The 19,713-nt window shown below is 40.6% G+C and overlaps 2 protein-coding genes across 4 annotated transcripts in view; one reads left to right on the top strand and one right to left on the bottom strand.

Annotated features, from left to right (window-relative positions):
• The first annotated feature begins 3,251 nt into the window (after positions 1 to 3,251).
• LOC133519535 (cytochrome P450 4C1-like) lies at positions 3,252 to 18,233 on the top strand. The gene is made up of 13 exons (XM_061853541.1): positions 3,252 to 3,525; positions 5,610 to 5,699; positions 6,079 to 6,192; positions 7,170 to 7,355; positions 9,005 to 9,201; positions 10,441 to 10,486; positions 10,597 to 10,806; positions 10,971 to 11,069; positions 11,107 to 11,212; positions 11,260 to 11,484; positions 12,614 to 12,762; positions 13,044 to 13,223; positions 17,965 to 18,233. The coding sequence occupies exons 1-13, from the start codon at positions 3,369 to 3,371 to the stop codon at positions 18,150 to 18,152; spliced, it is 1,947 nt and encodes a 648-aa protein (XP_061709525.1). The 5' UTR covers positions 3,252 to 3,368; the 3' UTR covers positions 18,153 to 18,233.
• A 126-nt stretch (positions 18,234 to 18,359) lies between these two features.
• LOC133520225 (fatty acid synthase-like) overlaps positions 18,360 to 19,713 on the bottom strand; it is a 56,205-nt gene continuing 54,851 nt past the window's right edge. For all 3 annotated transcript variants that reach the window (XM_061854607.1, XM_061854606.1, XM_061854609.1), the window contains 2 exons: positions 19,237 to 19,629; positions 18,360 to 19,057 (listed from right to left, as the gene is read on the bottom strand). In XM_061854607.1, coding sequence (XP_061710591.1) covers positions 18,701 to 19,057; positions 19,237 to 19,629 — 750 coding nt within the window. In that variant the 3' untranslated portion in view covers positions 18,360 to 18,700. The remainder of the gene's footprint in view (positions 19,058 to 19,236; positions 19,630 to 19,713) is intronic.

Consider the following 19,713-nt stretch of genomic DNA (forward strand, 5'->3'; position numbering starts at 1 on the left):
CTACAAACCTAGTTTCATAAATGATGATGTAATGAAAGTTCTTTTGCACCAGCGAAGCGCAACCTTAACAGAAACATGATAAAAACGTTCAGAAACCATTTCCTTATAGTTCGAAAATCAATGTTTCCCCGCGATTCTAAGTAACCCTAGTTTACTGGTATAATGTTTTTTTTTTTAATTTACTTAAAAACCGAACTGTGTGCTCGTGGCTACTGGTAAGACTTGGTCGCTTTAACTCGATATTATATTTATTATATACAATATATTTTGTATAGTAATAGGATATGACTGTATACGTAGTTTTACCTTCCTCCCTGCGACTGCAGATTGTGTACATACGTAGATATACATACATTTATGGATATATTAGTAGGTTGACTCGTAAGAGCTGGCGCGAGAATTGAACTGAACTGTTAAAATTCTACCATTTTTATTACTTCTGTGTTTAGACCTATGGTGGATTGGTAGAGAATGCCTTTAGGCATTAGATCCGCCATTTCTACAGTTTTTTGTATTTTGTGCAGTAAAGTTTAAATGAATAAAATTATAAAGTAAAATCCGCGTCTGCTCTCGCGACCCAGCCTGTACCTACACTGACATTGTTATACTTTAGTGTCGGACCAAGCTAACTCTGCATGGCCTTTGCAATGACAACGTCTGGCGATGTCATTATAAATGTCAAATTTCTTTCAAAATATGACGTTTATCATGACACCGCCGCCCTTTGTTCTGTCAAAATGTGTGCAAATATTGAATCTATTCTATCAATCGGCCGTTTATACCTAATATGTAGGTATAGCCCGGAACATTGGTATATTATACACTATTTGCGTAAGCTGCATCATGTTATCATTTTAATAGTATAATGGGTGTCTCAATAAGAGTGCATGATTTCAATAGTGTTTTTTTTTCGTGTATGTGGCAACTATGAAATTTGACAGCTGTCACACACAATGGAGCGTTACACAAAAGAAGGTATTATCATTGTGAAAACGCCCATGAAACAATCGATTTATTTCAGTAACAATTTCCAGACCGGATCATCTCACGAAATTCAGATGTCAACTGGCTACCAAAATCATGCGATTTAACGCCGTGCGAATGCTGTGCGAATGAATTTGTGAAATCTCGGTTTTATGCGAATAAACCAGAAACAATTTCTGAGCTCAAAGCCGAGATCCAACGCGTTATCAGTGATATAGGCACATCTTTGTCAAAAAGTAATCGAAAATTTCATCAAAAAAATGAAAAGAAAGAATGGCCTGACATTTCGCGGGGGCTATTTTCCGGATATTTTATTCCATGCATAACCGGAACGTTTTTATAATGCGATATACGTGTTTTGTTTTTTTTTTTTTTTTTAACTTAAAAGTGCACTATTATTGAGACATCCTTTATAATTATTAATGGCTATGTGGTCTATAAATAAATTTTCTAGGATTTCATTGCCAATTATGTAGCAGCTCATTTTTATAAAATTTGAAAACTGTTTTGTTGTGAAAACTCATAACTTAGGACCTTAGTCGATGAGGTTTAAACTGCCTTCATTTTCATTACGTACTCGTGTTTCGGAGGTTCCGAATAATCCTTTTATTAAACTACACATAATAGCAATATCTGACATGGAGTTGCATATCTACCTAACGATGGCAAATGATTTTATAGATTTCATGGCGATTATACCATTTTTATCTCGCGTTTGAACTTCAAGTAACTTAACGGGTCGACCGAACAATAAATGTAATAGCAACGATGTTTGAAAGTATATCTAGTAAAATACATAAGTTAATGTCACAACTTCCTACAGCTATGTAAGACAGGGATGAAATTAAATAATGTTTACATTTATTACGTGTTTTATTTCGGATAACTACCTACTTACGTACCGACTCTACTCGCGAGTCGCGGAACCTGGCTGACCTTATGATGCATTCATTGTTATTAACCTTATTTTGAACATTTGTACATAAAAACGTTCTTGTGGATTTCTACTACTATAAGTAAGTAAGTAAATATTCTTTATTGCAGCAACAATTATTAGTTTACTTCGCCAGGGATACCTACATTTTGCGTGACGTTCTCTCCTTCGTACACGTGGCACTTTTTATCGACCCTACGTAAGTACTCAATACGGGGTGCCCCACGTACTCGACCATCACGGTTATTTTCTTGGCAATAAAGTAAGAACTGTCCTGTGTGGACCAAACATGCACACACCTTGTCCATTCGACCCTAAAGGCTCCAGTCCGTGGCACTTGCCGCTACGGGCAGGGTGAACACGGATGCACCGCGTTTGAACACTTTGAACTGCTACATTCTTACATAACAAACTCAATTGACGTGATATTTTGCACGTGTCAGCTTGGTGATGACGCGGCACTGACGCATTGCCCGCGCGACAGCCGCGGAGGTCAACGCATCCTCATGAATATTCATCAACTTCAGTTCGTGTAACGTAATGCATACATTAGTTACATTACACAAACGGCCAAGGCGCATATCAGGCAGTGCTCGGTGTAGGGTTCCGTATGTTGCCCGTCCGTCATACTAGGCGAACTTAAACAGGGATAGGGGTTTTTTTGTACGATTCTTACAGAACAAGCAATTTTCATAGCATTATTACCGTATTGGCTTTTTAACACGCTTTTATTAGGTCGATCTGTATAACTATGTAATGGAATCTAAGGTAACTAATTTAACCATCTTCCAAGGATCGTAGCGTCATGAAAATTGGCAGCTGTATGTAGTTCTGATGACAATACAATAATATGGTACTGTCGAACTGATCTGATGATGGAGCCGGAAGATATGAACTGGAAGTCATGATAGAACATCGTATCATACCTGTGTTTGGATATGTTAGAAAAGTCTTGTAATGAACTTTGACCACGATTAGGCTTCAAGGTCTGATGATGAAGCCGGAAGGGCGGCACTGGCATTCCATGATGGAATATCGTATCGTAGTCGTGAGAAAGGTCACGTAATGGACTTTGAACACGATCAGGTTTCAAGGTTATAACAAACCTATTATATTACGTGCATTTATGAAAGCGTGTTTTTTGAACTATTAATTTATTCAAAGAAGAGACTTACGAAAACCTCACAGCGTGCGTACCATTGCGTAATTGATACCTACACATATTGTATTCATATCAAATTACAGCCTTTTAGTATTTACTAACGATCACTGAGCTTATTAAGGTTCCTGTTCCTAGTTGACTACGGAACCATAAAAATGAGCGTTTTTGTTAAACAATTATCTGAACAATTCTGGTGATCGGTCCATTTTGAGAGCAATCATCGATCTGAAGAGTGTCTCACTGCGCTGACGCGCGAGGGAACTGTCGTAGAGCTGTGACACCGTCAGGATGCTGTGGCTGCTGGTGGTGCTGGCGCTGACCTTGGCGGCGCTGCAATACCGCTGGCGCCGGCGCGCCCTCTACCGCCTCCACGCGGCGCTGGCCGCCGACCTGCCCGGCCACCCCCTCGTGGGTCACGCCACCTTACTCATCGGCACTGATGAAGGTACCCTATATGTGCATTCATATTCTGTTATAGCGATAAATTACTTTGGCAGGAAAATGTTTTTTTGTTCATATATATATTGTTTAATTGGCTGTCAAATTCTTGCGTTGCAGACTTATCTTCTTATTTAAGTCTCTAAATACAGTTACAAAAACCCTAATGCTAAAACTGCCGAAGTAGAATCATTTACAATTCGCACACGCCCAACGTCCTCCGGTAGCCAGTAGAGAAACAAAAGTAATCTCAAAGCACATAGGTTTTTTTTTTTGTACTACGTCGGTGGCAAACAAGCACACGGCCCGCCTGATGGTAAGCAGTCTCCGCAGCCTATGTACGCCTGCAACTCCAGAGGAGTTACATGCGCGTTGCCGACCCCAAACCCGCCCCCCCCTCGTTGAGCTCTGGCAACCTCTGGTAATTCCAGAAAGATTACCTCGCTAACTAAGCTGCCTATATATAATTAGGCGAACTTCAACAACAGCGCTCTAAAAGCAGGGCTTATATTATACTTACCTAGCTACTCTTGTGTGATATTTCGTTACATATTATGTTAACCTCGAACACGGAGTAGGATGGAGATTGCGAGTGGCCGTTCCTGCAGGCATATCAGTCACTCAGTTAAGTAGCGGCCGACTCACTTTATGCACAGACTATGGTCTTGTTTTGTCAGCTACGTATTTGAATGACATTCATGTGACACGTATGCTCGTGTAACGTGCGTGTTTATAAAAAAATCTCGCTTATAGTAAGTGAGTCCTGTGTTGAGTCGCTGAATTACATTGGTATTAGGCGAGCTTTTGTTAGAATAGTATTCCACCTGTTCAATATGCATTGCGTCTTACTCTCTCATTAAGAAAAAATGTGAGATGCAAATACACATTGAACGAAGAAATTGAACAGGTGCAATTCTATCCTTAGCTAATTGAAAAACATATCTTATACCTTTAAACGAGCAATTCTTGTATATATATATATATATATATATTTCTGTGATCTCGGAAACGGCTCTAACGATTTCGCTGAAATTTGGTATATGGGGGTTTTTGGGGGTATACAATCTATCTAGATTAGTCTTATGTTTGGGAAAACGCGTGTTTTCGAGTTTTCATGCGTTTTTCTTTCATGCGTTTTCGACGCAGAATATGGTCGCTAATTTCGTGTTGCCGACCACTGTCCGTCTGGTCCAGCGGGTTAAGACGGCGGCTGCTAAACGAGTGTTACGGGTTCGAATCTCGCCCGGTGACTAACTTTTTTCTTTTTATATGTTCAAGTTTATATATAATTTTTTAATTTTTATTGTTTTAGACAAGTTTAATTTAGTAAAAAAATGTAGATAAGATTATCACCTATACACCACCATATTACAATAAATAGTTATAACCGAGCAATGCTCGGTCGCCCAGGTACTATTACTTATGTGATTAATGTGTGTCATAACTTTGACATTATTTTTTAGAGCATTGGATTATTTTATTTCACAGTAACTGGTAACACCCTATTGGAATGGAAAGTTGCTACTAATGTACTTCTGTCGTGTTGTAACATTACTATGGATGAGTTTGGATAGACTGCTTTTCATACTAAAAAGCTGTCATTTCATATCCATATATCCACTAGTTTATTAGTTCGAGAACTCGAAGCTCACTGCTTTATTCCGGGAGCGCTTTTTAAAATATATGTACATGTAGAATAAACTATGAATCATAAATATTATATGGTTTTTGGGGTTATCTTCAATATAATAGAAATCAAAGTAAGTAGCTAAAAAAAAAAGTAAGCTAAGTAGTAGTAGTAATTTTAAGGGTATTTTAGTTTGCTATTTAGTTTTTTTTTGCACCTCCTAATTAGTTAATTTAAGTTTCAGTTCTCCACTACCTAAAGGTTGTCTGGAAGAGATCGCTCTGTAGCGATAAGGCCGCCTGTTGTTTACCTCTATCTTCATGTTTTTTATGTGTTTCCATGTACATTATTTTCAGAGGTTGTGCAATAAAGAGTATTTTGTATTTGTAGCTTCATGCTTAATATTTACAAGCCGCATTGAAAGTTGAATGATGTCGAAAGCAAATTTCGTTGTGGGTTCGCAGACCGGATGAAGGCGTTCCAGCTGATCGGGCGCGCGGCGCTGCGGCAGGGCGGGCTGGCCTCCGCCTGGATGCTCAACCGACTCTACGTGGGTAAGATATACAGCAAATGCCGTTGTGGGTTCGCAAACCGGATGAAGGCGTTCCAGCTGATCGGGCGCGCGGATATTCTACCCATTTATGAGGTATTCAATGAACAGGTACATTTTCTGACAGTTCCTAGCTTTTTCATGGAGAAGTGGGATATTAAACAGGATTGGAAACTGCCGCTCGCGACGCCTTACTACAATTCTAAAATTGGATACGCACATAGATATTATACACTTAATAAACTATCGAATTCTTCTCCCGAGGGCTGACAAGATATGGTGGCGTTCATGTGAAAAATTCAATTTATTCCCAGGTGTAACACCGAGAGCAATGTGAACCTAAGTGACATTATAGAACTATACAGAACTGCCATTGTTCGCAGTGGTGGCGGACGCCGTGGTAGCGGGTGTGGTGGCGCGGCGCTGCCTCGACAAGGACGAGGCCACCATGGGCTTCATCCGCACCCTAATCGGCAACGGCAGCATCTTCGCGCCAGGTACTCGCATGTATGTGTGTGGTGTTGGTTGTAGGTACCTATAGTCGTTAGATTTGTAGCTGGCCCTCAACGGCTTATCCATTGTCTAGTGTTAACTAAAACGCCACGTGCCACTATCTGCAAAAAAAAGGGTCTTATAAATCTAATAGGTACCTGAGCTGAGCGCGGACTAGTCTAACGCTCAAAAAAACCAGTGTAGGTGTGCTCTCCGATAACGCGCCTTTGTTACGCATATTGAGGACACATTTTAGGCTGGTTCAGTAGCGTTCGACTCGCCGGCACTCAGTAACCGTATAGGGACCACACAAGGACTTGCAAACTATTTTTCCATTTGTTCATTTTGAATCTTATTTTAATTACCATAGGAGTTGTAATTAAATAACCGGTTAAAGTGACCGGGCCCGTTTTTTGCAGGTAGTGGCACGCGCCGTTTTAGTTAAGAATGGACAATGGATAAGCCATTGAGCGCCAGTTACAAATCTAACAACTATACCTATCTACCGACACGTGGTGTCTTGCTTCTTCGTCATTGGATTTAGATTGATTCCGTATTCGTACAATAGGCCAATCAACTTGCTAGACATAGTATTCAATGACATAATGACTCTTAAACAGATACAGGTATAGAGAAAGACAAATATGAATGAGAGTTAAAGAATCGGGTCACGGCGACGCGCGTACCGTATCATGTTTATTTGCGATTATTTTGCATTTTTTTTTTGAAGCTTAGTAAATATGAACACAGCTGTACTACGTGTTTTAAATATAGTATGCTTAAATGCTTATGTTTATTATCCTTTAAAGACACTAAAGTGTTTACCTTACCTACATATAAGTACGTATGTTAAGTTTGTCAATTGCCATGAATATTATTATTATATTTTTCACATGTTTTGATATTTTTATTTGTATGAAAAATACCTAATCAGCTTTTCTTTGCCATATTATAGTGTGTTTGCTATCATTTTGATCGTCAGTGGAAATTTGGCGTCCGCGGCGCAAGATTCTGGCGCCGGTGTTCGGCGTGCGGCGCGTGGCGGCGTTCGTCGGCGTGTTCGACCGGCACGCCGCCGCCGCCGCCGACCAGCTGCGCGCGCTCGCGGGCGCCGGAGACTTCTCGCTCTGGGACCCGCTCAGCGCGTATACCTTTGATGCCGTTTGTGGTAACTACTACACCTCGGTATAACAACAGATGGTAAAATAAAACTATGGACACGGATTATAACAGGTGGTAACTAATGAAGTACTTGTACCTTTAAAAAGTTGCAGTTAAAAATTGCGCTAATTGTTCAATCGGTCTGCTGGCCGATAGCACTTAAGAGTGTTATACAAACTGGGAAGTAAACACAAATTCACAACAGATGATATCCTCATAAAATAAACCGCACACTGTGTCCTATAATGGCTATTCTAATTAAAAGCGGCCAAGTGCGAGTCGGACTCGCCCATGAAGGGTTCCGTACCATTTATGACGTATTAAAAAAACTACTTACTAGATCTGGTTCAAACCAATTTTCGTTGGAAGTTTGCATGGTAATGTATATCATATATTTTTTTTAGATTTTTCATTCCGTTATTTTAGAAGTTACAGGGGGGGGGGACACACTTTTTTTCACTTTGGAAGTGTCTCTCGCGCAAACTATTCAGTTTAGAAAAAAATGATATTAGAAACCTAAATATCATTTTTGAAGACCTATCCTTAGATACCCCACACGTATGGGTTTGATGAAAAAAAAATTTTTTTTTAATTTTTATGGCGTATTAAAAAAAACTACTTACTAGATCTCGTTCGAACCAATTTTCGGTGGAAGTTTGCATGGCAATGTATATCATATATTTTTTTTAGATTTTTCATTCTGTTATTTGGAAGTATCTCTCGAGCAAACTATTCAGTTTAGAAAAAAATGATATTAGAAACCTCAATATCATTTTTAAAGACCTATCCATAGATACCCCACACGTATGGGTTTGATGAAAAAAGATTTTTTGAGTTTCAGTTCTAAGTATGGGGAACCCCCCAAAATTTATTGTTTTTTTTTCCATTTTTGTGTAAACATCATAATGCGGTTCATAGAATACATCTACTTAACAAGTTTGAACAGTATAGCTTTTATAGTTTCGGAAAAAAGTGGCTGTGACAGAATCGGACAGACAGACGGACATGACGAATCTATAAGGGTTCCGTTTTTTGCCATTTGGCTACGGAACCCTAAAAAGGTGATATACTTACAATTTGCACAAACTGTTTGTAAATGTGCCGAACATATTTAAGTGTAATGGAAATTGGGAAGCATGTCGATCACAGAGTTGGTAGGTTATGTAACCCATACCAGTTAACCATGGGTTACAGTTATTAGTTTAAAAAACTTAAAAAGGAGCCCTCTAGGTCACTAATACTGATAACTCAAGATAGGTTATAGGCGTTCCAAAATTGATGCACTTATCTTGTACAAATTGCATTTAGTCACGTCTAGGCAAACGAGAAATGTGCACATACATACACCGAAAGACAAAGAGACAAGCTTATGTTTAACAAGGAGTGTGGCAAAGATAAATGGACTGCGATTTCTTTGTGGGTATAGAAATAAATATGGAAGTATTCTTTGTGTTGAGCTCCTCATGTATGCTATCTATAGTTAATGTCATTGCTCTAGGTCGGTTAAGTAAACCGCCGATCTGACAAAGATGTGAACGTCCCATTCGCTGCACTGATCACTAATTGACATTATGTGGTGGATCGAGTATCGTGTCGAAGTTTATGAGAGCCCTGTCTACTAGACATTGTTTTGGCTAACACGCTAAGTTTCGGCAGAGACGTCGCTGGGCGTGCGGCTGCGCTCGCAGGGCGGCGCGCCGCACCCGTTCCTGCGCGCGTTCGCGGGCGCGCAGCGCGAGCTGGCGCGCCGCATGTGCGCGCCGTGGCTGTACCCCGGCGCGCTGTACCGCCTGCTGCCGCCGCACCGCCGCTTCGCGCGCTGCCGCCGCCTCATACACTCCTTTATCGACGAGGTGACACTATCTGTGGCAGATATCATCGCAACTTTAGTCCCGCAAAGGGGCTATTGAAAACACTATAATATATTAGAAAGTCTTTATTTCAGGTCAGTCCGTTCATATTTTGTTACCCCAGATATAAAAGCAAGAATTGAAATGGCTAAACAGACTTTCTATAAGAAGAAAGACCTATTTAAATCACATATATCCTTATATATACTAAAGAGATTTATGAAGTCATATATATGGTCTATCGCATTATATGCATGTGAGACTTGGACGCTAAATAAGAGAGAAAAAAATATTGACAAGCGTTTGGGATGTGGTGTTGGCGAAGGATGGAAGGAATAAGTAGGACAGAAGGAGTAACCAATGAAGCCGTCCTAAAAAGATTGAAGGAAAAGAGAAGCTATATATAATAATATATATTATTATAAATAGAAGAGGGAAAATGATGGACCACCTATTCATACGACCACTTCATCAAAAACATCTTCTTCTTCCTCGCGTTGTTCCGGCATTTTGCCACGGCTCATGGGAGCCTGGGGTCCGTTTGACGACTAATCCCCAGAATTGGCGTAGGCACTAGTTTTTACGAAAGCGACTGCCATCTGACCTTCCAACCCAGAGGGTAAACTAGGCCTTATTGAGACTAGTCCGCTTTCCTCACGATGTTTTCCTTCACCGAAAAGCGACTGGTAAATATCAAATTATATTTCGTACACAAGTTCCGAAAAACTCATTGATACGAGCCGGGGTTTGAACCTCCGACCTACGGATTGAAAGTCGCACTCCTTACCGCTAGACCACTAGCGCTTCCACTTCATCTTCATCAAAAACATTACAGAAGGAATAAATGGAAGTACAGGGAGGGGAAGACTAAGACAATGTTATATGAGCCAAGTAAAGGAGCATGTAGAGGCCTTGTCGTACCAGGACACTAAAGGGCTGGCTTCGGATCGAGCGAGGTGGAGACAACTTCATCAAGCTGCATATTTGCAGCTCGCTGTACATCGTTGACCTGTGAACTTTTACTTTTTTTCTACCAAATGTAGTTAGTTTATCTACGCTCTGTATAGTTCGTGTCGTGCCATCCATGATGAAGCGCAGATTTGTCAAATGTAACCTTTAATAACATGATATTAGTTGTCAAAGCACGCCTCCCCGTGAATGGCACGAGCTATACCTAATACATGGTTTGAGCTACGTAGATACCTCTTTGAAATCAACACCGATCATTTCCTTTCATTGCAGGTAATAAGGGATAAGCGAAAAACAATGTCATCACTAGAAAATAAAGGCAAGTTGAGAATTGAGAGTATTTTTTTAATAATCATATTTTCGACGACTAAATAATGAGTTGCAAATTAAATGCTATTATGTTTATCTCTAATGCCCTTACTGATGCAGAGTCAGCGAGCGCGGACGCGGACACGGACAGCGGCCCCGCGAGCTTCCTGGAGCTGATGCTGCAGGGTGGCGAGTACTCGGAGCGCGAGCTGCGCGAGGAGGTGATGGTGCTGGTGATGGCCGGCTCCGACACCACCGCCCTCGGCGCCGCCTTCACGCTGCTGCTGCTGGCGCGCCACCCGGCCGTGCAGGACCGGCTGCGCCGAGAGTAACTACATACTGTACTGTATACTCCTAGGTGACGTGCTGGTGATGGCCGGCTCCGACACCACCGCCCACGGCGCCGCCTTCACGCTGCTGCTGCTGGCGCGCCACCCGGCCGTGCAGGACCGGCTGCGCCGAGAGTAACTACATACTGTACTGTATACTCCTAGGTGACGTGCTGGTGATGGCCGGCTCCGACACCACCGCCCACGGCGCCGCCTTCACGCTACTGCTGCTGGCGCGCCACCCGGCCGTGCAGGACCGGCTGCGCCGAGAGTAACTACATACTGTACTGTATACTCCTAGGTGACGTGCTGGTGATGGCCGGCTCCGACACCACCGCCCTCGGCGCCGCCTTCACGCTGCTGCTGCTGGCGCGCCACCCGGCCGTGCAGGACCGGCTGCGCCGAGAGTAACTACATACTGTACTGTATACTCCTAGGTGACGTGCTGGTGATGGCCGGCTCCGACACCACCGCCCTCGGCGCCGCCTTCACGCTACTGCTGCTGGCGCGCCACCCGGCCGTGCAGGACCGGCTGCGCCGAGAGTAACTACATACTGTACTGTATACTCCTAGGTGACGTGCTGGTGATGGCCGGCTCCGACACCACCGCCCTCGGCGCCGCCTTCACGCTGCTGCTGCTGGCGCGCCACCCGGCCGTGCAGGACCGGCTGCGCCGAGAGTAACTACATACTGTACTGTATACTCCTAGGTGACGTGCTGGTGATGACCGGCTGTACCCATTTCAAAATAGATCAGAGTACCCACAGTCTTACCTATAACTCAAATCTTTCTTTCAATCGTGTGATCACTGGGGCATGTACAGAATGATTATGTATTGTGGAATAGGGTTTCTAGAATTAAAGGAACTCATGGCACTTAGTGTGACTATCCGGATCACCTTAAAATGTCATAATCTAGAACCGCGGCAGCGTGTCCAGCAAGGTCAAAGAAAAAGGAACTGGCGATGCAGCAACCTGTGTGTAATATTACACGAACCTATTTCGAGCTACTTTTGACCCCTTCACTCACACTCAACTTGAAACCTATTTAACCTGCACATTTGAAATTTGGCACATTTATTCAAGCCCCTTAGTTTGTCTAAAATACTCACACAGTTATCGATAAATGAACGTTTAAAAACCGGCATTTATGTGACAATTGTGACTGACTGACTATAGATCAAATACCTAACCCACTTCCAGATGACCTAGAAACTTGATATTTGGCATCGTGGTAGACTATTGGGTGTATATAGAAGGAAAAATCTGAAAACTGAAAATCGATTGATAACTCGATGGAAAATAACCATATATGTATATTGAAAATTATTAGATGATATAAGACTTATTATAGGTCAAAAACCTAACTCGCTTTCAAATGATTTCAGAGATGGCACCCATGATCTCAATTCTTTTGTCGGCGAAGTCAACAACAACGCATAATTATACTCGTTCTTCATATTGAACTTGGCTCTCAGTTCACATTTGGTTTTGATGAGATTTCAATTACACTAATACTTCCTTTAAATGGATTGTAGTGTTGCAGGATGGCGGCCCTGGGTATTATTAATATGCTATCCTAATAGTTGCTTTTGATAAATTGGGGTTGATAGGTAGATTCATAACAGCTGGTACGAGATTTGTACTGGACCGGCCACATTCTCATATAAAAATACAATCTACGGCAACTGTCGTGAATAAATTACAACAATGTAGGGTTAGAATCGGTGGTAGTTTCGACATTCATAAGTGCGTCGTAATATGCCTAAATGAAAGAATGAAGGCTTTCACATTAACTTTCCTCTGGAGGTTGACGGAGGTGCTGGGGAGGGGCGACGCGCTGTCGGCGGCGGCGCTGGCGCGGCTGCGGTACCTGGACGCCGTGGTGCGCGAGGCGCTGCGCCTCTACCCGCCCGTGCCCGTCACCGTGCGCGAGGTGCACGAGGACGTCGAGCTGCGTAACTAGCCCTCTTCTGATTCTTACACAGGGGCTTTCCGCGAGAATGTCGCTTACGAAATGCCATACCTAATGCCGTTCTTCTATCATTCTGAAAATGCTGAGTAAGTGGTAGCTAAATAAATGTTACCTAACCATATACTATGGTAATTAATATTTATGAATTGGCTAACAAATTGGCAGTACATTCTCGAGGCAAAAAAGACATTCTCTTGGAACGCCCTCAAATACTACCTATTAGTGTAGTATTGACGCATAACTGTAAAGTTGTTGGTATTCCAGCTGGCGGGCTGGTGCTGCCGGCGGGCGTGGCGGTGCTGCTGAACACGTGGGCCACGCACCGCAGCGCGGCGTACTGGGGCGCCGACGCCGACTGCTTCCGCCCCGAGCGCTTCCTGCAGGCGCCGCCGCGCCACCCCGCGCAGTTCATGCCCTTCGGCTACTCCACGAGGAACTGCCTCGGTAACATACTAATTTAAAAGTCAAAGTAAATCATACCGGCGCTGCGTCCGTTAGATCGACGTTAGTTCGCCGTTCGAGTTATACTTACACTCGTGTAAGTACAGCTTGCAGCTTGGGCCCGGCCCCGCTCAGGGGGGCGACACTTAGAAATGTGGTTAACATTAGTAAAGATTGACGACCGGTTTGGCCTAGTGGGTAGTGACCCTGCCTACGAAGCTGATGATCCCGGGTTCAAATCCTGGTTAGGGCATTTATTCGTGTGATGAGCATAGATATTTGTTCCTGAGTTATGGGTGTTTTCTATGTATTTAAGTATTTATAAATATTTATATATTATATAGGGTGATTTCGGGGTCGTGGAGCAAGAGAACAAGACATCACACAGAATTCAAAGATGAGTCTAATGATGTTGCTCATTATTTATTATCACCAATAATTATGATTATTTTTCAGATGACAAGTAGAAAAAAACATGTTTGCATACAGTTTGGTCACCCTACTGAATGTGACGTCTTGTCGCTTTCCATGCAGCGTATATGTCAAAAGTCATAGGGTGACCATGATTACTTCTTATAAGATTAATTTTACTTGAAAAATAATAGAAATCAAACTAATTATCTTTCAATCAAATACTACCGTATGATAATTTAAATCATTTATAGATTCAGAAAAAGGGGTTCTGGATCACGACCCAGAAATCACCCTGTATATATCGTTGTCTAAGTATCCTCAACACAAGTATTATTGAGCTTTATGTGGGACTTAGTCAATTTGTGTAATGTCCTATAATATTAATTTATTTATTTATTAAAAGATGGCGGCGATTTCTATTAATGGGATCCAATAACCTACTTTTGCCTAAAGTTGACTACCGATTGTGCAAATTACATCACCAGATGTCACTATAAAAATTACAATTTAAAGGCATGAATAGAACATTAAGAAGATTGCATATATGTATCTCGTATGTCAAGACCTATCTTTATTCATAATGTTGTTACAGAGTACAGACAGTGATATGATTGATATGATCTTATTATTTATCTATTAATTTTAAAGCGCAGAGCAGAGCAGAGTAAAATCGGAGCAAGCATTAAACACGAGTCAAATTCAAATAGGGAAATTAGAATACCAATAGTTCCAATGTTATTAAACCTGTAGGTTAAAAAATTTAACAGTGTTCAAGGCAATGCCGGTAGATTTCGATATTTTCGAAAGTAAAAAGAAAATACCAACCTCCTTAGCAAGCAGCGATGAAAACAAGCGATGATTATTTTAATTTTGTTTACGACAAACATGTCCGATGACACTCTGCCAAGATTTGTGTAATTTGATTCTGCTAAGTAAGACGAGATAGAGTGCATCGATGGAGGTACCTGCGTAGACAAGACGTAAGTCCTATGCCTAATTTTCATTAGTAGAATTAGAAGAACACGAACCACGACATCATTACTCATGTATTTATTTTAAAGAATGTCTGGAGCGAATTGTTCTAGTGAGCGAGACTAAATTACCAGGAATTCTCCTAATGTGCACTTTACCTCCGGAATATCTTGAATTCAAGTCCAGTTGCAGGGCCGGATTTAGGGGAGGGCAACCGGGGCTACTGCCCCGGGCCTCCACAAAAGAGGCCCCCCCCCCCCCCCCAATAGAGAATTCGGTAAATTTACCATTTTATTTGGAAAAAAATTGGGGCCAGAGGGCCTCCACTCCTTTATTGCCCGAGGCCTCCAGACCTCTAAATCCGGCATTGTCCAGTTGGATGCTAAGGTCAAAGAAAAAACGCTCAGTTGAGAACTAGGCAAGTCAGTTATGTGCACATGAAAGAGTCTTCAGTAAGACTGAGACACATGTCACAGAAGACGAAGCTAATGCAGCTTTGTACACAATGATAAACAAAGGTAAAATGAAGAACAGTTCAAGTACTTACAACTGGATCCCTTTGTTTGGCATAATTATTGAAAGCCATAATGTAATGATAGTCATATTATCATTAGCTATAACTCTGAAACCGTTAACTTTTCAGGAATTTGCTTAGGTTATCCTATATAGATAGGTTAGGTTAGGTTAGGTTTGTTTTATCTGAAAAGTTAGTACTCGTTTTTGAGAAAAAACAAATTATGGCTAACGTAAATGCGGACAAACAATACATTATGACTTAAAACTTTATGGGAAACAATAGAGACCCACTTACACCAGCTAGTCTAATACTATCTTGTATGCCAAATTTAAAGCAATAAACATATACTTGCTTTAAAATATGTCTTATTTTATTCCGTTCTTTGAAAATTTTTCTACATAATATTAGGCCTGCTTGGGCGGCTTACAAGTTAATATTTTGTTTGATATCTTGTAAACAAAAAACTATCAGAGTTACAAGAAATCAAACAAAAAATTAACATGTAAACCGCCCAAGGAGACCTAATATTATGTAGTACGAAAGTACCTACACATACGGATGCATATGTAGATTAGGGTTCCCAACCGTACTATATTATATATTATTGTACTATATTTTAGCTCTCTGTACTATATACTGTTGAAAAAATATATAGTACGCTAAAATACTATATTTCCGACATCCTTCTAATTTGTTCAAGATCGATTATCAATTTAATTCTAATCAAATAAAATTATTTCAAGTATGAAGACAAAATGGCGTGAGGAATGCAACAGGGCTGACATAAATTTAATAAAAAGTGAGCTATTAAATTGTCATAAATATTCAGTATAATAATTAAATTATCGTTGTCTCATTTTATTAAAAATTAGACATTACTAAAAAGTGCACAAAGCTCAATAAAAAATATAAATTTAAACTTTAAATAAATATTGTTATTAAAAAGATTTTTTTTACTCTTTATTACTGGGCGTATGAGATGACGAGTGAGCAGTTTTACATATATGACTAACTGGTGGTATGATAACTGGAGTCTAGGAATAGGATGATTTTGACAACAGAGAGTGGTCTACACAAAAGGAATAGTTAAGAGGCCGTTATCGATTTTAGTCGAAACAATGTCAAATTCATAGATTTAGTCGATGAAATTGTACAACTTCTGTTAACTATTAGAAATAACAAGTACTGGTTTCTATTAGCGCGTCTTGTTATCTTTCTTTTTTTTTAAATAGACTCATTTAATTAGTAATGACTGTTTTTCTAATGGACGTTTAGGTAAACGCGCGTAAAACACTGATTTTGTTGATCTTATTTGTAAATTTCGTTTGGTCTGCTAAAAATGGTAATTTTGTACATACATTTACTTACTTACTTTTTTGTAATACACATATCCTGTACTTCAACTTTAATAAACTACATTTTTGTTATTATAAATTTGAATTTAGTTATTTGAATGAACGTTAGACGTAATCAATTTTCTCCAGAACTACAAAACAAGTGACAATTTCTCTGAAAATCGACTTCCTTTCATCGTAATTTTGATACTTAAACAATCTACAACATTTGCTAAAACTGTTCTTATAAATCATTTTGTATAATTTACTACCATAGTTTTTTGATGGTTTTTTAAAAACTGTCCCTTCTCGTCACATATTACCGGGGACGCACGCTTGCGACCTCATTATTAAAAGGCAAGATGAGAAGACATGCTAATAGAAACCATACATACTTGTTATTAGATATTACGTAATAAAAGGAGTACAATTTCAACGACTAAATCTATCAATTTTACATTTTTGCTCTAAAATCGTTACCATAACTAATCTTAACAGAGTACTAGTAAGTATGATTAAACGTATATTACACTTATGCTAAGCATTTTATCTAAAAGTACTATATTTTTTGAAATGTACTATATTTTTAATGCCTTATTCTGGAAAATACTATATTCCACCAAAAAATAGTTGGCAACCCTAATGTAGATATATGTGCACGCACACATACATAGCTAGTTTCGGATACACATTAGAGATAGCGCTACGAATTTAGTTTCCTTAAAATGCTTCAAGAGGGCTCTCTTTTCCTATATACTTATGTAAAGTATAGACCATTGAATATATCTTATCTGTGGTCTCTCTGTCATATTTGCACGCTCACCAATAAAACACATTAATTTACAATGTAGTATTTTATTATTATAAATATCTACGTTACAACTTACTTTACTCTTTGGCCCGCTGCTGGCGGCACCCTAGGTTAGGTTTTTTATAATATGTTTATATGTATATTGTATTATTTTTGTATAACTTTTTGAATTTCCTTTTATATCCATATTATAAAAACCTAGCCTAAGATGAAAGAAAAATAAGGAAAATAATAATAATGAAATCATTTATTTCAGGCAAAAAGCCCATAAAAGTGTTAGTAGGTACAACGCATTACTTACAATAGTATTGTTGCTAAATACAGAAGTCACAAACAAAGACGTAACCGGATAAGCATAGAAATGATAATATGTCAAATATTTATCTTTGGTTTGATTTAAATTGTCAATTAAATAATATACGTTCAGAACCTTAAAAACTACAATAAAATGATAAAATTAAAATAATGAATTATGCAATTTATGCTTGTATTCAAAACGTAATGATACCTAAAAATTCCACAAATTAAAATTGTAAAACTTTTGAGATAAATGTATGTATGTATGTATGTATATATATTGTATATATTGTACATAGAAATAAAAACACGAGAAACACAGTTACAGAGTAAATTAAATACAACAAAGGCGAACTTATCCCTGTATGGATGTATGTACTGTATTGTATGTATGCGCAGGTTCCCAATACGCGATGCTGGCCATGAAGACAGTGCTGGCACACACGTTGCTGCACTTGCGGGTGTTGCCGCCGGCCGACGCTGGCGACGCTCCCGCCGACGAAGCCGACGCGCCGCTGCGAGTCAAGTTCGACATCGCCATGAAGCACGTTGACAATTACATGGTGCGGGTGGAACTCGTGGACTAGACAAATAGCCATGTGCCTACTTAAAATGTACAGTGTGAGCTCAGTATGCAAAAAGTGTATATTATAAACACAAAAATGGAATGAAATCGTTTTATTTCATCCACAATTTATTAGGCCTCATATCGATGAACTAGTGCGCATTAATATAACCATCGGGACGTCACGTTGAAGTGCATCTTTGTTTTGCAAATACCCCAATGGCAGTGTAATGAAATGACAAAATATTTAATAACATTCATGTGAATTGATTTGCTTTGATATTATTTGATATTTTACAGTTAGTATTTTCCTTGAGTTGGTGTGGTGAAAATGTTTGTTTCACTCGGTGGCAAAATTTGTTTAACCCTCGTGCCTTGAAACCCTCGCAACGCTCAAGATTCCATTTATATATATATATATATATATATATTACAACTTTGCCCCCTTGTGAAACAAATAACTATTTCTTTTATTTGTTCTTAGTGCCCTAACCCTAATAGGTTGGTATCTAAGAAGAATTAATTGTATGATCTCTAGGGAGTTTTCTATATAACTTCTACGGGTATCCATTAGTATTGCGCGAGAAGCTCGGAGACATGGTTCGCGACAGCACGAGCTGAGTCTCCGGCGAGGATGCTGCGGTGCGTGCCTTCCAACTCCCGCACGTTTAGCTCCTCGCATATAGCCTTCAGCCCGTAGTCCTCATCTAAAGCCATGTAGTTATCCAGCGCTTTAAACAGCGTGACTGGTGCTTGTAGACGCGACGTAGGCTTATAGTGGAAGCTGATGGACAGCTTTCGGCGTATGCTGGTCGCCGCATCGCGAAGCATGTCAACATCCGCGCGCCCGCCGCGAGAGTTGGCGATCTCAGCTAAACAACATAAGCGTGAATCGCCATCAGGGAGTTGCTCCAGCTCGTTTGCCACCTGCGAAATGCACGCCTAAGTAAGTATAATAAATTTACAATCTTTGCAAAATAAAAGTAAACGCACAAACGCCAAAGGCCGATCATGCAATAAGAATAAAGAAAAATGTTCGTTTCGTGCACGTGGGCCTCGGGTCAATCGTGCATAACTCAGATTGTGTGGATTCCTCCGATACCCACCTCAGCCATATCCAGCTCGTAATACACATTTGCCAAATAAGCAAGCAAATCAGCCTCGTCGGGTTGCGGCAAGACCGATCGCTTCATTATGGCGTTAGTGGCGTGCGTGGCGATGAAAGCGGGTGAGCCATCGACGAGTAGCAGTCGTGTAGCGCAACCGTCCTGTTCCAGCTGCAGCGCCATCTCGAAGGCGACGCTGGCCCCGAAAGAGTAGCCAAGGAGCAAATATGGCGGCTGCGGCTGCGTGGCGCGCAAGTGCTTCAAGTAGAAGCTCGCGAGCGTCGCCATGTCGTCTAACGGAGCTGAACAAGCGCACTGTAGTCCGTATACTGCGCCGCGCACGTTTGCCGCCACCCCGCGCAGAACGTTGACTGAGCCTTCAATCGGATGCACCTGCCGGTAGAAACACCTATGTACCATCAGCCGTAAAGTGCATGGCGACTTCATTGAATTCATTCCTAATTTTTCTATACAATT

The sequence above is a fragment of the Cydia pomonella genome, chromosome 7 (genome assembly GCF_033807575.1).
Source record: "Cydia pomonella isolate Wapato2018A chromosome 7, ilCydPomo1, whole genome shotgun sequence".
Taxonomy (NCBI): Eukaryota; Metazoa; Arthropoda; class Insecta; order Lepidoptera; family Tortricidae; genus Cydia; species Cydia pomonella.